This window comes from Loxodonta africana, chromosome 3, assembly GCF_030014295.1.
Source record: "Loxodonta africana isolate mLoxAfr1 chromosome 3, mLoxAfr1.hap2, whole genome shotgun sequence".
Taxonomy (NCBI): Eukaryota; Metazoa; Chordata; class Mammalia; order Proboscidea; family Elephantidae; genus Loxodonta; species Loxodonta africana.
The window spans coordinates 6,437,353-6,455,960 of NC_087344.1; the positions used below are offsets into that span (position 1 = coordinate 6,437,353).

An 18,608-nucleotide genomic window follows, 5' to 3' on the forward strand; every position below is an offset into this window, starting at 1 on the left:
ATTCCAATTCCTGGCAAACCCATGTGAGTTAGAGTAGAACCATGCTCCGTAAAGTTTCCAATGGCTGGTTTTTTGGAAGTAGCTTGCCAGGCCTTTCTTCCAAGGTGCCTCTGGGTGAGTTCCAAGAGGTAACCTTTAGGTTAGCAGCTGAGCGGTTAACCATTTGACCACCCAGGGACTCCTCTGTACTTACACCTATATGTATATCACGTAACAGTTCAGGTGATTTGTGATCTTGGCTAAATTGGGAAGGATATGACTAGACTTGATGAATTCTGATTTAAAGCTGGCTGTATAATGGTCTTGTGGGGATTTAACATTTCCTCTCTATTTTTTCTGTCCTTAGTTGCTGTCAAGCCCACTCTGACTCATGGTGACCCAATGTGTGTCAGGGTAAAACTGCTTCCTAGGTGGTATGGATTGTCCCTCTAAAATATGGAAACCTTGGTGGTGTAGTGGTTAAGTGCTATGGCTGCTAACCAAAAGGTTGGCAGTTTGAATCTGCCAGGAGCTCCTTGGAAACTCCACGGGGCAGTTCTACTCTGTCCTATAGGGTCCCTATGAGTCAAAATCAACTCCAGTAGTAGGTTTTGATTTTTTGGAAGCCTTCAATCATGATTCCATTTGGGAATGGTCGTTTTTGTTATATTAATGAGGCAGGATTAACATAGGGTGTACCTTGAGTCAATCTCTTTTAAGATATGTTGTTGGTAGGTGCTCTGAGTTCCATTCCAACTCATAGTGGCCCTCCTTACAACAGAATGAAATATTGCCCAGTCCTGGACTATCCTCGCTATTGTTGCTATGCTTGAGCCCATCCTTGCAGCCACTCGTCAATCTATCTCATTGAGGGTCTTCCTCTCTTTCATTGACTCTCTACTTTACCAAGCATGATGTCCTTCTCCAGGGACTGGTCCCTCCTGATAACATGTCCTAAGTACGTGAGATGTAGCCTCGCCATCCTCTCTTCTAAGAAACATTCTGGCTGTAACTTCCAAGACAGATTTGTTCCTTCTTCTAGTAGTTCATGGTATATCCAATGTTCTTTGCTAACACCATAATTCAAAGGCATCAATTCTTCTGTCTTCCTTATTCATTGTCCAGCTTTCATATGCATATGAGGTGATTGAAAATACCATGGCTTGGGTCAGGCACACCTTAGTCCTCAAAGAGATGCCTTCACTTTTTAACACTCTAAAGAGGTCTTTTGCAGCAGATTTGCCCAAGGCCAATACGTATGTCCTTTGATTTTGGGGTGCTAGCTCTCGTGGGTGTGGTGTGTGTGTGTGTGTGTGTGTGTGTGTGTGTAGCTCTCGTTAGGAAACCCTGGTGGCATAGCGGTTAAGAGCTATGGTTGCTAACCAAGAGGTCGGCAGTTTGAATCCACCAGGCGCTCCTTGGAAACTCTATGGGGCAGTTCTACTCTGTTCTATAGGGCTGGTATGAGTAGAAATCAAGTCAAAGGCAACTTTTTTTTTTTTTTTAAGCTTTCATTAATTGCAATTTGAATTTGTAGGGCAGGACTTTTGCCTGTTTTGTTCACTGCTGTGAACCTCAGGCCAAATCCAGAGTGGATTCTGTCTTTACTTAAAATATTGATATTTTATTTATCATGGAATTTTTCTGCATTTATTTCGATTTTTAAAATTTTTGCATTAACATATTTACCTTGATCACAGGATTGTTTGGTGCCTCCTTAATTTTTCATAAAATTTAACTTTGTTTTTGGTGAAAATATACACAGCAAAACATGCTCCCATTTAATGGTTTCTGTTTGTCACATATTGTTCAGTGACATTGGTAACATTCTTCATATTGTGTCAATATTCTTGTAATTTCTGCTCTAGTTATTTCACCCCCATTAATTTAGGACATAATGCTTGATAAAATAGAGGGTCAGCGAAAAAAAAACCCTCAAGGAGGTGGACTGACACAGTGGCTGGAACAGTGGGCAATGACTGTGAGGATGGCAGTGTTCCATTGTTATATACATGGGGCCGGTAGGAGTCGGAAGTGAACCTATGGCACCTAACAATTTAGACTCACTGCCCACTAAGCTCTTCCATGCTTTAGAGTTACTGTTGTCGCTTTGGTCTCATATAGTGTTGTTTTTTTTTATCTCAATAGTTAAGGATGGTTTTCTTTTTAAGCTAAACTTTTTTTTTGTTTGTTTGTATAAAGATGACCTCAGGAGATGGTTTTGGTTCAATGTTTAAAGAGTATCTCAAAGCAACAGTATCCGGGGGTTTCTCCAGTCTCAATGGGTCCAGGAAGTCTGGATTCTTTGGGAATTTGAAGTTCCAGTCCACCTTTTCCCCCTTGCTATCAGGATGCATCTAATGTGTCCCAGATAGAAACGTTTGGTAACAGTAGCTGGGCACGGTGCAGTTCTGGTCTCATGTTAGAGGAAGTAGTGGTTCATGGCGCCTCCTTAAATTTTGCGCCTGAGAATTAGCATCTCAGGGGATAGGTCTTGAAATAGAATACATTTATGTCCTCTTTCTTCCCGCTTTGGACACAGGAAAGAATGAGATCCGCTGACTATGGGCACTGGGGAGCCAAGGACAGCGTTTGAGCTCGGGAAGTTCAGGTCAGTGCAGAGCCGGGATTCCGAAGGGGTGGGTGGGGGAGACAAAACGTGGGGGGAGGCGCCTGCAGAAGGACGCGGGCTGCACGAGGGGCGGCGTGTGTGGGCGGGGGTCCAGCGTTTCTCAGGCTGGCCGGGCTGGGGGGCTGCAGAGCCCGCCCCCCGGCCCAGGACCCGGATGTGCGGCGCTTGGGGCGCCAGGTCTGCACCGAGCTGAGTGCACTGGCCTCCGCTTCAGTGGAGCGACCGTCCCCTCCCCCCACGCCGCCAGGCGTCCGGGCACCTACCTGGCGGGCGCCCGGCGCAGGGAGCCGCGGCACCTGGCTGCACTGTTGTCTGCGCCGCCCCACGCTCCCTCCCTCCCCAGATGGGCCCAACCTTCCGCCCCCACCTGCGCTGGACTCTGTCCCTTTAAGAAGCGAGACACTGCCGCGGGTGGGCGTGGTCACCGCCGGCGAAGGAGGGGCGGCTTTGGGCCGCCCTGATTGGCTCGAGGCCCGGGCGCGGCCGCGCGCGCAAGCGCAGCGCGCAGGAGCGCGAGCCGCGGGGGAGGAAGCCGCGCGGGCGCTTATTGGCCCCGGCGGCGGCCCCGCCCGCGAGTGGCGGGCGGTCACGTGACGCGACGGCTGGGGGTCCCGGCGCTGGGGACGCTGGTGGCCAAGATGGCGGCGGAGCTGGTGGAAGCCAAAGTGAGTGAGCGGCGGCGGCGCCGGCCCGGGCGGGCGGGCGAGGGGGCGGGGCGCGGCCGGGCGGCGAGCCGGGGCCTGCGCCTTCCGCCCGGGGCCCTACAGCGCGGCCCGACGCCCGGGGTCCCCGCGTCGGCCCCGGTCCGGGTCCGGGGCTCGGGGTGCGGGCGGGGGCGGGGAGGCCGGGGGCGGGGTCCCAACACCTCACCCCCATCATGCCGCCCGGAATCGGGGATCCCCCAACCCGCTGCGAGGTGCCGCGATCCGGGGCTCCGTAAATACAGGAATAGGGCCGCTCCTCCCAGCTTGAGGCAGGGTCCACCCCGGACAGCGTGATGGCTTGGGGTTCTCGTCCCCTCCTCGTCCCAGCGGGGTCCGTGCTCTTGGGCCGGGAGAAGTGTCTGCGTCTTTCTTGCGCCCCCTCCCCATGCCATAGAGGGCTAGGATCTGGGGTTTATCCCTCGCGCAGTGAACCAGCTTAGAAGGGTCCCCTGACTCCAGCCGTGTGCTGCCACCGCCACCAGCCCAGGCTGCGGGACCAGGGTCCTAGATCACCGCTAATACTGAGTCCGCTGGCGGGCTGTGCCCCAGGCTTGGTTTCGGGGGCCCCGCTAGGGCTCCTGCCTGAGTCCCAGAGCCCCGCCCCCTGGGGCTGAGCCATTCCCTGTTGTGGGTCAGAGGTCTCAAATCCTTCATCAGCCTCACGCCGTGGGTACTGCTTTCTCCTTCTTATTCCCCTCAGGACAGCATCGGGAGTGACTGACCCCGTTTCTAGGGGTTCTAAACCCCACGCTCATGCCATCAGATGCCACTTCCAAATCTTGGGTGTTTTTCCTATGCCATGTAGTAGCAGCAAACTTCTTGGCCTAGGATATCTTCCACCCCACCCAGCCCCAGGACTGGTCCTTTAAGTGGTTCAGATGTGGCTTGAGTCCCTCTTTTTTCCATATATTGGTCCTTGGAAGGTCCCCAGCTGGTTCCAGGAGAGGTAGGTCCCTGGGCTTCTTCCCGACACCCTGGATCAAGGATCCAGGCTCTGCACTTTCGGAGATGGTGGTCCCCTCTAGCAGCTTGGGGTCCCTTCTGACCATCCTGGGATAAAGCTGAGAGCATCCCTACCCAGGAATCTGCTTTCTTCCAGATCCTCCCAGAGGCGAGTTCCCAAAATGTTTGCCTTGATTCAGAAGTGACATAGGATAGAGGAGCCCAGAACTTCTCTTAGGACCTCATCACAGCCCTGCCCCGCCCCTCCTGGGGTGCCCTCCCCAAGGCTCCAACCTGCAAATGCGTGCTTTTTTCTGCCCCTCCCTCTCTGCTTCTGCCTCCGTTTCTGCTGGGATCTGAACGCAGCTCTCCTGGTTCTGTGATTATAGTGTGTATCTCCCCCCCAGACCCCCCGCAGTCCACAGTCCCCACACCCCACATGCTTCTGCACTTCCGGGGCGATGGAGAAATCGCCACTTTGCCCTGGAGATGTGACAGCAATCACCCCACTTAAAGTCCCCCCAGAGCCCTGAAATCTAAAACTTCTCATGGGGCCGTGGAGCTGTGACCCCAGACCCCTCCACAGCCAGAGGGTAGGGGCTGTGCTTTCTTATACTGTCCTGGACCTTGAAATGTGATCTCATGAACTCTGCTTGACCCATTGGCGGCTGGGGCCCCCTAACCCCAATTAAATCAAGTTGACCCTTCTTTCAAGTCCTGTAAAACGTGAGCCTCCCTTTGGGGAACTTGGCTCCAGCAAAGCTTCCCTGATCCTGGGCACCTTCTCTATCCTTTAGTCTTTTGTCGTGGTCCGGTCCCCGCGCCTCCCCACCCCAACCCCCCCCCCCCCGCCAGCTTAGAGTGCCTTAGATGCAGTGGAAATGCCCTCTGTTTTTCTTTATCTCTGGGACTCCCGAGGGGCTGCTCCCCTCTCTCCCCAGGCCCTCCTATTTTCGAGCTGGATATTTGCTTTTGGGTGCAAAATAGAAGGTGGGGTTTGTCTATAAACTTTGAAATCTGAGACTCTTCACTTGAAAACCACAAGGTGGGTTTGGGGCGGGGGTGGGGGCCATAGCAGCCTTCCACCATCTCCTGCATCTGCATCTTGCCTTTTTCTGGAGCACAGGCCCACCACCTTTCTCCAATCTTCAGAGGAGCGCACGGCGGAGACAGGGTTCAGCACGGCTGCTGGAGCTGGTGTCTCCACGCGGCATCCAAACACGTCCACTGTGTTCTGGAAGCTGTTCGTAGAAACAGTTCTGAGAGGCAGAGGGTTCTGAGAGGCGGGTGGGCCAGGATGAAGCCGCAGCAGGAAGTGCTCTCTGCGGCCTGTGAGGTTCTTTCTGAGCATCCATCCCCCCCGCCCTGCACCCCCATCAGCAACAAGGACAGGCTGCTCAGTGGTGGCAGCTGCTGGGGAATTTGAGGCATGAGCCTATGGAAGCCTGAGGGGTGTGCTGTCAGCTGCCTGTGCCGCCCTGTTCCTGCCTGGCCTGGGCGAAGGGTGCCTGGGGGCTCTCAGGGGTGGACTGATGCCGCTCATCGGTGTGGTCACGCTCACACACTGCTTATGGCTTAGTAGTGGGTGTCAAGTTGCCGCATGGTATCACCTCTCCCCTTTCAGGCCTTGGGGGTCTTCCAGAAGAAACATCTGCGTGTCTTTTTTTTCACTGAAGTTAGGAAGCTTCTGGACTCATTGAGGGCCAGCAGGCTGCTCAGGTCCCTGGGCAGGGGGTGTCCTGGTGAGGAGGGATCTCACAACACCCAGGCAGGTGGGCAAAAGCGGAAGGAAGATGGCCTTAGGAGCCAAAGGCTGCTGGCTCTGCCACTTATAAGCAGGGTGGCCTTGGGCCAGCCACTTCCCCTCTTTGAGCCTCAGTTTCCTTACTTGTGTAGCAGGTGAAGTTGTTAAGGGATTGGCAATGTTAAAAGCTCCTACCTGGTGCCTGGCACATGTGAGGCACCGTACGTCTGCAGTGGCAGGAGTAGAGGGATGTGGGGAAGCCCCCATCTGATTTTTGTAGTCAGCACTGGGTTGCTTTGCTGTCTTGTCCCTGTCATTGGAGACCGGAGGTGCCTCCACCTGCAGCCAGACTCCAGCATGTAGAGCCAGAGTACTCCTGGCGCGTTTCCAGCCCATGCTCACAATGAGGGGCCCAGCTCAGAGAGGCCTGACTGGCCCCGGGCTGTCTGGCAGTTCGGGCAGGGTTGGAACTTGAACCCAGGGCTCCTGATTCCCAGGACCACTGTGAAACTCCATACTGAAATGTGCTGTGGTGGCCCCAGCCTCTGACACGGCTAGGAACGGGGCAAACAACGGAGGCCCCCCCGCCCCCCGTTTTCTATGTAAACACCTGCACTGCAGGGTCACTGCTAGGCCCAACTGTCAGTGTCTTAGGATTTTTCCAGTGGAGTTGAAGTGAGTTGTTGGTTTCTTGGGGGATGGCCTGCCCTGCTGCCCCGGTTTTCCATATTCTGCGTTGCTACTTGCACCTTTTTTTGTCCCATCCCCTCTGGAAGTTTCTTTCTCCCACCACCTTTCATCGCAGGCCAGTTGGAGGCTCAGCGTGGGTGGCCCCGAAACCATACCAGCCCCTTCCTCGAGGACACCTTCCTGCTGTAGCTGATTGGGGCGCTCTCTTTTGTCTTCTGGGGTCCTGTGGCGGGCAGCCCCTCCCCCCCATGGCTGAAATCAAATGCTGGGATTCACTGAGCGCATCCGTTTGGTTAGATTCAGGCGGAGGGATCCTGCCGGGTAGTGAGTGCCAGGCCATGCCAGGCCCCAGTCATCGCGCGTCTGCGGCTCAGCAGCCTCTCCAGCTGCTGGGTCCCCAGAGATGTCCCCTAGACCCATGATTCTCAGCCCAGGACAGGTCTGCCCCGCCCCCCCCCCGACATTGTGATGCCTGGGAACATTTCCCATTGTCACAGTTGGGGGTGCTACTGGCATTGAGTGGGCGGAGGCCAGGGATGCTGCTCAACACCCTTCAGTGCACAGGACGGCCCCACTCTAGAGAAGGACCTGGTCCCCATGTCAGCCGTGCTGAAGTTGAGATCAGCAGTTTGGAGGCATTGACGGGGCCCAGGGGAGTCATGGTAGACCTGGGTTTGACTGGGCGCTGCCTTCCTGAGCTTTTTGTCTCCTCCTCTGTAACGGTGAGGTGTCACTAACCTCACAGAGGTGTGTCAAGGTTCAGAGCCCAGTTCCTGGCAGGCGGTTAGCGCTAAGTAAATTGTGGTTATTGCCACTGAAAGGGGCCCTGGTGGCATAGCGGCTAAGTGCTTGGCTGCTAACCGAGAGGTCAGTGGTTCGATCCCCCCAGCCGCTCTACGCGTTGTCTGCTTCTGTAAAGATTACAGCCTTGGAGCAGTTCTGTTCTATCCTATAGGGTTATTGCGGGTTGGAATTGACTCAACAGCAATGAGTTTGGTTTTGGGGGTACCATCACTTATACTGAAGGGAAAACATCATGACTGATGTTGGGGAGCACGCACTCTGCCAAGCGCGTTATGTGGTCCCTCCTGCAGTCCCATGAGGTGGGCACTGTTATCATTTCCACTGAGGAAAAGACTGAAAGTCCGACAGGCTGTCAGTGTTGGTCGGCCTGCGAGTGGCAGAAGCTGTTTGGGGCAAATCAAGACTCCCAGTTCCTGTCCTGGGGCTGCTTTCAGGCTGGAAGATGGGAGAAGAAAACCTAAAATAGAAGTTAGTGAGGTGGGAGCCAGAGGCAAGCTTTGCTGTGCTGGCGTCGCCGAGGAAGGTTTGATGGGGAGGGGCATCACTGGAAGGGTGAGCCTCAGCCTGAGCAGTGGCGTGGAGGTGGGCTGGGCCTGGGGCCCATAAGAAGTGAGGGGAGTGATGGGGCCGGTGGTTGATGAATTCCCGCAAAGTAGGTACAGCTAAAGGGAGCCCTGGTGGCACAGTGGTTAAGCACTTGGCTGTTAACCGAAAGGTTTGCAGTTAGAACCCACCAGTTGTACTCTGACCTATTGGGTTGCTATGGGTTGGAATTGACTCCATGGCAACAGGTTTTTGTGGGTAGGTACTGCTAGGTCTCTGGGTGACACAGATGGTTTGCACTCAGTTATTGATCTAAATGAAAGTCAGCAGTTTGAACTAATCCAGCAGCACTGTGGAAGAAAGGCCTGGCAACCTGCTTCTGTAAAGATCACATCCAGGAAAATACTATGGCATACAGTTCTACTCTGTAACACGTGGGGGCACCATGAGTCAGCATCAACTCAACAGCAGTGGGTTTGGGTGCAGCTTGGAGAGTGTCTCCATAAATAGCCCCCCAGTCTGGGCCCGGGAGACCCTGGGGCAGCCCTGTGTTATGGCAGACCCCTGATGTGGCCGCTCTCACATGCACGTGTGTCTGTGTGTGGTTGCTCTCCCCCAGAACATGGTGATGAGTTTTCGAGTCTCCGACCTTCAGATGCTCCTGGGTTTCGTCGGGCGGAGTAAGAGTGGACTGAAGCACGAGCTGGTCACAAGAGCCCTACAGCTGGTCCAGTTCGACTGCAGCCCCGAGCTGTTCAAGAAGATCAAGGAATTGTATGAGACGCGCTACGCCAAGAAGCACGCCGAGCCCGTCCCGCAGCCCCACCGGCCTCTGGACCCCCTGACCATGCACTCAGCCTACGACCGGGCCGGCACGCTGCCCAGGACACCCCTCTCGGGGCCCAACATTGACTACCCCGTGCTCTACGGGAAATACTTAAACGGACTTGGACGGTTGCCCACCAAAAACCTCAAGCCAGAAGTCCGCCTAGTGAAGCTGCCCTTCTTTAACATGCTGGACGAATTGTTGAAGCCGACCGAGTTAGGTGAGTCTGGGCCGCCTCCCCCAGGGGGGACTTCTGAGTATTCTCTTAGCCCCCACCGGCCAGCCAGGCCATCAACCTTGAGTGGTGTTTTTGACACAGCAGCCAGGATTGGTGAGGAGCTTGCCCCTCCTTTGGTGTCTCTGTGGTCGTTAGCTGTGGCTGCGTAACAGATAGCCCCCAGATTCAACAACCTAAAACAATGATCGCTTAATAGGTCTTAGTTTCTGAGTCTGGAATCTAGGGCAGCTGAATTGGGGGCAGGATTCCGGCTCGGGGTCACTCACGAGCTTGCCGTCAAGCTGTCGGCCAGGACCACATCATCTGAAGCCTTGACCAGGGCTGGAGAAGCCGCTTCCCAGCTCCCCCATGTGGGTTTGGGCTGGCCTCAGTTACTGCGTGGTTGTTGGCTGGGACCCTGGTTCCTTGCCACGTGGACTTTTGCACGGATGGCTCGAGCGTCCTTGTCACATGGCGATTGGCTTCCCCCAGTGTGAGTACTAAGAGAATAGCTGTGTGCACACAGCCGGGCTGGGGGCTGCAGTCTTGCCTGTGGCCTGTGACTGGATGTGACACACTTTCACTTCCACTGTGTTCCCCTGACTGAATGGCTCAACCCTGGTGCCGTGTGGGTGGGGGCAGCACAAGGCCGGGACTCTGGGAGGTGGGAGCCCCCAGGGCCAGCCGGGGGGCTGGCTGCCGTGGTCTCACTCCCCGTGGAAACCAGCTCCGGCTGGCCCTGGGTTAGCCCGATTCATGGCGGCCCGTGGGTGTCAGGGGAGAACTGTGCCCTGTGGAGGGTTTGTGGTGGTTGAGGTTTTGGGAAGTAAATCACCGGGACTTTCTTCCGAGGTGGCTCTTGGACCCGAACCTCCAACCTTTTGGTTTGCAGCCAAGTGTGCTCACCGTTTGCACCACCCAGGGACTCTCCCTATGGAAAAGGAGCTGAAAAAAGTCTCCTGTGACCTCCCCTCTTTCTCCCCTCAGCTCTTGTTTCCTACCGAGTGGCAGCAGGAGTCACTTCATAAATGGGCCCAGTCCGGTAGACTCCCCGGGCCGGCCCGTCAGGATGCTGCAGTGTACTCCCGAGGGTTGGGGACAGTCGGGGGAGGGGGCTGCAGCCCCTGTGGCTCCTTGCTCTCCTTACGTGTTTGATTTTTCCTAAACATCAGCTGAGCACCTACTGGGTGCCAGAGTATGTAGCCCAGGCCGTGCAGAACCATCCGTCCCTCCCCGGGCAGTCCTGACGCCATGGGCTTCCAGCGCGCTTCCTATGCTGCCCTGTACCTGCAAAGACCCTGGCCAGCACCTCTTCCCGCCAGTAGCAGGTGTGGGAGCGTCCAGTGCGCAGGACTCGTGGGCCAACGGGGTCACTGTGGCCCTCTCCTGGGCCTCTGTCAGGCCCTCGACTTTGACTGGGCTGAGTTTTCCTGGAGGCCAACTGCTCTTGTTGTCTCTTCTCCCTGTCTTCCCCCATTCGTTCATTCATTCATTCACGCAGCAGTGGTTTGAGCACCTGTCCCTGGCCAGAGGTGTACCAGGCTTGGGGCATCAAGCTGTCAACGTGACAAAGATCCAAGGCTTTGTGGGCTTTCTCCTCTGGCATCTCCACATGGGGCAGCGGGGTGCCCTAAACCTGTGCCCAGCTCTGTGGGTCCTGTAGTGCGCGATTCATATCCTGTTCACCCGCCCGTGTCTTCCTCTCCTGCAAGCTAGGTGCAGGGCCTGGGGGCAGGTGTTTGTGGCTGGGGTTGGTTGCATGTTGTGGCATCATACAGGGTGGCAGAGGGCACAGTCCCCCCATACTCCTCTCATTGCCCCTGGCCCATGTGATTCTGACCCTGGGCTTGGAGTCGAGGCCTCTGACACCCTGCCTTAGAGCCTGGGAAGGCCCCGCGGGCTGCTCTGCCTGACTGAGCTTATAGACTCAGCACCAGCCGGCCCCATGCTCCTAAAGCCTCCCTGAGTCCCTCCGGTGCCTCTGACCCCTCCCCCAGCCCCTTCTAGGACACTGGGAGCCTCTTCCCCTGGGCTTTCAGGGAGGCCTTTAGGGCGGCTCAGACACTCAGGCTTAGGAGAACCAGAGAACAGTCCTCATAACAGGGAGGTTGGCTTGGCCCTGGGAGGCAGCCAGGCGCCTGGTGGGTGGGGGTCCAGGGCTGGAGGTGACTTTGAATGTGGGGCTGTTAGCCGCACCCCCTCCACCCGGAACGTGTGCTTCCTTCCTGCCCAGCAGGCACAGATTGGCTCCTGCCCCACAATGCACTGCGTTGCCCCCAGCCCCCGGGGACCCCAGTCACCTGATCTCCGGGAGAGGCTGTTCTCTGTCTACACTGGGAATTACTCTGCTGGCGGCTCGGAACAAAGACACCAGCCCCGCCCTCTCCATCCAAGGGTGCCCACCTCTCCCCAGACCCTGTCCTCTCTGGAACTGCCCAGGGGCTGCCCCGGTGCGTAGTGAAAGGTTTTGTATAGGGCGGCCTCGACCCTGAAGTAGGGGTGTTACTAAACTCATGGGCTGGTCCCTGTTGTCCCAGGGCCCGAGGTCTGTCCACCTGGTGTCTTCCTGAAGCCCAGGTCAGCTCGGGGTGGCACTGCCCAGGGCCCATTTCAGGGAGCTCAGCTTTCCCTTTCCCCCAGTCTGGCCCACCACCAGGATGGGGCCCTACACACGGGTCTCCTTTCCCGGAAGAGCCCCAGCCGGCTTGGGTGGAGAGGACAGGGACGTAAATCACCCAGACTGACAAGAGTGCTTGGCTGGGGGGAGGGGCAGGGATCACAGAACCACAGTGGTGGGCGCTGGGAACCTCTGCGGACCGAGGCCACTCAGCAGGGGACAGTGCTCTGAAAGGTCAGGAGACTTGCCCAAGGTCACACAGCAGCCTGAACGAGGGTGCTCAGGCTTGGAGGCCTGTGCTGCTCCCGACCCCCTCCTGTCCCCTTGCCTGCCCCCAGGCTGTCCATGCCAGCACCCTGCAGGGAGGCATCAGCCCTGAACCACAGGGAGGTTCTGGACTGCAGCCCTCCTGCCAGCTCAGAGCCTGGCCAGCCTCTCGCCCAGCCAGGGCCAGGAAGGGCTGAGGGCACTTGCTCCCAACTGCCACACAACTAGATGTTACAGAGAACAGGAAGGGGTCCTGCCGTGGCGTTTGTCTGCCCTGGGGCTGCCGCTCAACCCTGGCCGACCCTCGGCTGTCATGGCAAGAGGCTGACTGGGAGAACTCCTATAGGGCGGGAGGCCTTCACGAGACTGCAGGGAGGAGGAAGGAAGCACAGTTATCTGGCGTGGCGCTCTTTGTGCCGTGTAGGGTGGGGCTGCCCCAGTGCCGTCCAGACACGGTTCTCCAAACGTCCGTTGAGATGCACAGTGCTGACACGGGGGCAGCCACTGGCCGTGCACCTGCCCTGCGGTACCACACATGTGGCCCTCAGCAAGTCTCCTGCCTCTTTGGCCACAGCCCAAGAGGCGATGAGACGCTGCCAGTTGTAAACGCACCTGAGGGAGAGCCCACGTACACAGGGGGGCTGTCAGGGACAGGACCCCCCACCGTGCTTTTGGAGGCAGGGAAGTCAGGAGGGCTTCCTGGAGGCGGCGGTGGCAGTGATCTGGTCTGTAGCCAGGACATGAACAGCAATAAGCCAGCAGAGGAGGGGTGGGGTGCGTTCCAGGCCGAGGCCTGGCAGCAAGAGGCTGAATGGAGTCCATTGTGACCAAGGGTGCTGTGGCGGGTGGGGGTGCCTGAAAGCGGGTGGCAGAGGCCACGGGGAAGGACGGGACAGACTCCATCCCAAGGGCTGCGGTGGCACTGAGCTGCTGGGGTGTTTTTGTGGCCTTGTTTTTGTTTTGAGGTAGACGTTCCCTGTATTGTCAGTGAAACTGAGGCAGAGGGGGGCAGTCACTCTACAGCCAGGCCCAGCCCCAGAGACGCCGGTGGAGGGACTGCTCAACGGAGGGCCAGGGTTTGGGGAGCACTCACCACAGCCCACCCAGGGGACCCCATAGGTGGGCTGGTCCCACTGAAGGCCCTGCTCAGGACTCCACCCCCACCTTCTATGACCTGCCCCCTCCTGTCCATCATTTCTGGCAGCCCCAGTGTCACCTGCCCACCTGCCCCATCCTCCCTGGTCTCTCTGCCCCTACCCAACAGCCAGAGAAAGCTTTTAAAATAGAAGGCCATATCATCGCTCTGCTCGCAGCCCTTCAGAGCTCCCACCTCTTTTGAGTAAAAGCCTAAGTCCTCCCTGAGGCCCACAAGGCTCTATGACCTGCACTGCCCTACCCCTCATGCCCTTCCCTCCTGCTTTCTCCGCCTTGCTCTTTTCCAGCCGCAGAGCATCTTCACTGTTTCTCCAGCTCAGCAGGCATGGTCTTGCCTCAGGGTCTTTGCACAGGCTGTTCCCTCTCCCACAGTTGTCATATGGCTGTTTTCTTTCTCATCATTCAAGCCTCGGCTCAAATGTCACCACCTCAGAGAGGCCTCCTTGATTGCTTCATTAAAGCATATCTCCCTTTCCTCCTGTCTCCTCTCACCTCCCTCATTTATTCCATAGCCACTCCCTCCAGCTCATGCTGGCCTGCCTTGTTCACTGCTGTGTCCCTGGGCGGGATGTGGAGGCAGAGGGCAAGGGCCCGGTGGTGAGGGGCAGCATGGAGGCTGCTGCCAGCATTCCTGAGCCTTTTCAGGCGTGACCGCATTTCATCCCCGATAACCGGTAATTGTGGGAGAAGGAAGTAGGAGCCCCTTGGGGGTATCAGGTTGAGAGGTGCTGCGCCCCAGTGAGTGGAGGGGCTGGCGTTTGGGCTGGGCCCATGGTGTCCGCGCAGGCCCTGGCTCTGCCCAGCTCCCCTCGCCCCAAGTCCCCGCCCGCTCTTCACCTGCCTTGCCGAGAGGACGGAGCAGTAGGTGTGGCTCCTTCGCCCCGCCACGAGTACGTGCCCCATCTCCCGACTCCTTCAGAACCCCCGTGCCCTTCAACACCATTCCTCAGACCTTGACTTCTGCCGCCCTGTTCATCGCCCTGCTTGGGGTCCTGGTGGTGAAAGCCATGGCTTACTCGGGAGTCATTGTGTGCCAGTCGCCATGGCTGGGTGGGCTGGACAGTGTCCACACCCCCACACAGAGGGTGGGACCAGAGACAGAGACAGACGGCAGAGAGAAGGGCCTGGGGATTGGCTTTCTTAAATGTTTTTTTTTTCTTTTTTATTTAAACTTTCTTAAAAGCCAGTGTTCATCATGGCACACAAGTTCCTGGCAGAGAGACTTGCTGACCTCTACCCTCAGACCCCGGAGCAGGCCAGCAGTGGTTTGGGGTCTGTTCGTGCTGCCTTCGTTCCTTCGCACATACGACTGTCCGGAAAGGTTGCCGTGTCCCAGCTGCTGTGTTCAGCCCTCCCCTATATTGTGAGCAGCTCCTCCCATTACTGAGCACCTGTGCCGCCAGCGATTGCGAGGCTGCCTGGTGTCCTGGGGAGCTGTGGCTGCTCCAGACTCTTCCCACTGGTGTGCTGAGTCGGGCCCAGAGGCTGGTTCCGCATGTCCCGGGTCACAGCTGCTCGGAGCAGGGCCTCCTCCCTTCAGTCTTTGCAGGGGAACCATGACCCTGGGTGGACACAGGGCCGAAGGGACTCTGTGCGTATGTACGCACAGGTGCGTGCGTGTACATGTATGTGTGTACATCTATGCACGTGTGTGTGCACATATTTGCACACTTCAGTGTCTCTTCCTCCCCAGCCTGGTGAGCCCCATCAGCCCTTTGCTCTGCCTGGCAGGCCACCACGGTCATCCCACGGTCACCGGCTTTGGATGAGCCAGGAGAAGTAATTCTTCAGACAAAACATTGGGGACCCTGAGCTACAGTGGGTGATGCCTGGGTGATGTAGAAGGGCTATCTGGTCCCCTCGGTTCAGTGCCTGCCATGGGCCAGGTAGCGAGCAAAACAGTGTCATCTTGGAGGCTCTACTTCCGTGGGAGAGGGGGCCAAAGCAAAGGAGATTCTAGAAGATAAAGGTGCAGAAAAGTACAGCAGGGAAGGAGGTGTGGAGCACCATAGTTGGTGGGGGGAGGGAGGTTTCAGTTTTTGGTGCAAATAATGTGCTTGGCTGCTAAACAAAAGTCTGGAGGTTCGAATCCACCCAGAGATAACTCCGAGGAAAGGCCTGGCAATCTGTTTCTGAAAACTCAGCCGGTGAAAATCCTGTGGAGCATAGTTCTACTGGGATATATGTGGGGTTGCCACGGGTGAGAGTCAAATCAGCGGCGGTTGGTTTCTCGAGCTTTAAGTAAGGTGTTTAGGGAAGGCTTTGTCCCTGTAGCATTTGCCCAGCGACTTAAAGGATCCCGGAGCCGTGAAGATATTTGAAGGAGGAATGCTCCCGAAGATGGCATGATGAGTGCAAAGGCCTTGGGGCAGGTGTTTGTGGCAGCTTGGGGAGGCCAGGTCGGTGTCGTGGAGTCAAGGCCACCAGCTTCCACCACCTGGGGGGGCTCGTTCACCTGAATCAGTTGGACAGTGGGCTTGGAGTGGGGGGTGGGGGACAGCAGGTGGGCCTGGGGGCTGTAAGGAAGGATGGCCAATGTGGGGCACAGGGGATGTGGAGACTGAGAAGGACATTTCGGTGGTGGGGGGAGCGGGTGCATTTTGGAAGTGGGGCCAATAGGACTGGCTGAGGGCTTCGACGTAGGAAAGAGGGAGCAGAGGAGAGGCACGGTCACCTCCCAGGTTTTGGGTTAGGATGGAATTCCTGCTGATGGAGGTTGTGAAGGTTTGGGGAGACCCCGGCCCCCTCCTGACAGTGTGGGGTGGGCAGGCAGGGCACATCTCAGCCCCTTCCTGCCCGGCCGCCCGGCTTCCTAGGCTGGGGCAGTCCCCTCAGCGTGGGGCACTCATCTGGAAATAGTCTATCCCAGGGAGAAGGCCTGGTTCCCGTTCTCAGGGACCGCCTGCCTCGGGCCATCTCTGAGCCCAGTCTTTACAGGATGGTGCTCCCAGGCCAGCTGGGTGGCTCCCAGGAGACACTGCGGTGGGGGCAGGCTGGTATTTGCCATCCCCTTCCTACCCAGCCTCTGGGCCCAGCTCAGATGTCGACTCCTGTGAGGCCTCCCTGTCCCTGCCCTGCCCCGGATAATTGCTCCCCGGGCACCCTGGGCAGATCGCTGCGTGTCTGCAGGCCGCCCGGTTGCTCTTCCCTTGCCCCAATTAGACTGCCTTCCTTAGGAGCCCGGCCAGCACTCGGCAGCTGGAGTTGCCCAGGGACCCACCGAGCTGCCACAAACAGTGGCCTGGCCGAGTGTAGTGATGACAGCAGCCACGGAACACCAACTACAGACCTGGTGTCACACCATGCCCTCCCTCCAGCACCCAGAGAAACGGCGTTCATACTGGGGGGTGGGGGATGCTTGGACAGAGCCCAGGTGGTCTGGCTTCTGAGCCCGCTAGTTTTCAGTGAAAACTGTATTTGCTTTTTGAACAGTCTCATGGCTACAAATTCACAGGTTTTAAAGCAGGGGCCTGCAAACTGGGACTTGAGGGCCAAATCCCAGTAGTCACCTGTGTTTGTAAATAAAGCTATATTGGCGTGTAGCCATGCCCATTTGTTTACTGATTTTCTGCGGTGGCTTTCTTGAAACATGGCTGTCTGACCCTGTACAGAAAGAAGTTTGTTGACCCCCTCATCCAAAGGGCTGGCAGAACAAAGCAGATCTCCTTGTTCATCCCCAACCACTCGGAGGCGGAATTGTGGCTGGATTCTTGCGTCCCCTTCCACAAACATGTTTTGTACATACAAGCAAACACAGTTTTATTCAGATCTCTCTTTTTTTTTTTGCATGAACAGTAACTACTTTGCGCCTGCTTTTTTTTTCCATAATGTTTTTGTTGAGAATCTACACATTGGAACATGCACCAATTCAACTTCTCCACACACAATCTAATGACATGGATTACATTCCTCAAGTTTTGCAACTGTTCTTAGCCCCCTCTCCTGTTGACATAAACTCACTGTCCCCTAAGGTTCCTGTCTAACCTTTCAAGATACTGTTGTCTACTTGATCGTATATAGATATACGTACGTATATAGATAGCTCTTAAAAGAGCACAATGTTCAAGGCAGACGTTGTTTACTAGTTAAGCTAAAGTGTTGTTTGGTTTTAAGAAGACTTAAGGGGATGTTTTTGGTTTAAGGTTTAAAGATTATCTCAGCCCCCCGCCCCCGCACACACTCTGTTAGCCCCAAACTAAAACCATTCTCAAAGCCAACTTTTCAAAGATGATACTGGTGAGGAGTGTACTTCTTAGCTCAAGTAGACACATGAGACTGTGGGTAGCTCCTGTCTGGAAGTGAGATAAGAAGGCAGAGGAGGACAGGAGCTGGTTGAATGGACGCAGGGAATACAGGGTGGAGAGGAGGAGTGTGGTGTCGCATCGTAAGGAGAGGAACTACGGCCACACAGCGATGTGTGTGTAAGATTTTGTATGAGAAACTGACTTGAACTGTAAACTTCCACTTAACCTGCTCCCGTTGCTGTTGAGTCAATTCCGACTCCTAGCGACACTACAGGACAGAGTAGAACTGCCCCATAGGGTTTCCAAGGAGTGCCTGGTGGATTCGAACTGCTGACCTTTTGGTTAGCAGCCATAGCACTTAACCACTACGCCACCAGGGTTTCCAAAACTTTCACTTAAAGCACGATTTAAAAAAAAAAAAAAAGGATTATCTCAGTGCAGTGGTTTCGGAAATTCACTGTGCGCCTGCTTGTTCCCAGACGAGAAACACCATGGAGGTCATTCCTCATCGGCACAGAAAGAGCTTCTTGGTTCCCGCTGGTCTCATTTCGCAGCTGTGTCGTACCCTGCTGTGGGCTGTCCGCGTTGCTGGGCGCGGAGCTCCTTCATTTCTTGCAGATAGAAAGGATTCTGAGTAATGTAGAACCTTGTGGCATCTTGTGCGTGTGTGAGCATATCTGGAGTTGTCGTGAAGTGCCGTCGAGCCTGTTCCGACTCATAGCGACACTGTGCACAACGGAACGAAACACTGCCCAGTCCTGCCCCATCCTTACAGTCGCTGCTCTGCTTGAGCCGGTTGTTGGAGCCACTGTGTCAGTCCACCTCGTCGAGGGTCTTCCTCTTTTTCGCTGACCCTCCGTTTTACAAGCATGATGTCCTCCTCCAGGAACTGGTCCCTCCTGATAACATGTCCAAAGTATGTGAGACAGTCTCGCCATCCTTGCCTCTAAAGCGCATTCTGGCTGTACTTCTTCCAAGACAGATTTGTTCATTCTTTTGGCATTCCATGGTACATTCAATATTTTTCTCCAGCGCCATAATCAAAAGCATCAGTTCTCCTTCGGTCTTCATTATTCGTTGTCCAGCTTTCGCACTCATAGGAGGCGATGGAAAACGCCATGGCTTGGGTCAGGCGCACCGTAGTCCTTACAGTGTCATCTTGGGTTTTCAACACTTTAAAGAGACCTTTTGCAGCAGATTGGCCCAACGCAGTGCATCGTTTGATTTGGAGTTGATGTTCCTAA

At 56.0% G+C, this 18,608-nt stretch overlaps 1 protein-coding gene across 4 annotated transcripts in view; it reads left to right on the plus strand.

The window, feature by feature from the left end:
• The first annotated feature begins 2,407 nt into the window (after window positions 1-2,407).
• Window positions 2,408-18,608, plus strand: part of PIAS4 (protein inhibitor of activated STAT 4) — a 28,715-nt gene continuing 12,514 nt past the window's right edge. For 2 of the 4 annotated variants that reach the window (XM_064280297.1, XM_003421893.4), the window contains exons 1-2: window positions 3,177-3,276; window positions 8,658-9,084. In XM_064280297.1, the coding sequence (XP_064136367.1) occupies window positions 3,250-3,276; window positions 8,658-9,084 (454 nt within the window). In that variant the 5' untranslated portion in view covers window positions 3,177-3,249. Of the gene's footprint in view, window positions 2,591-3,176; window positions 3,277-8,657; window positions 9,085-18,608 lie in introns of those variants that run through there. The other 2 variants (XM_023540998.2, XM_064280298.1) reach the window with 2 other exon arrangements.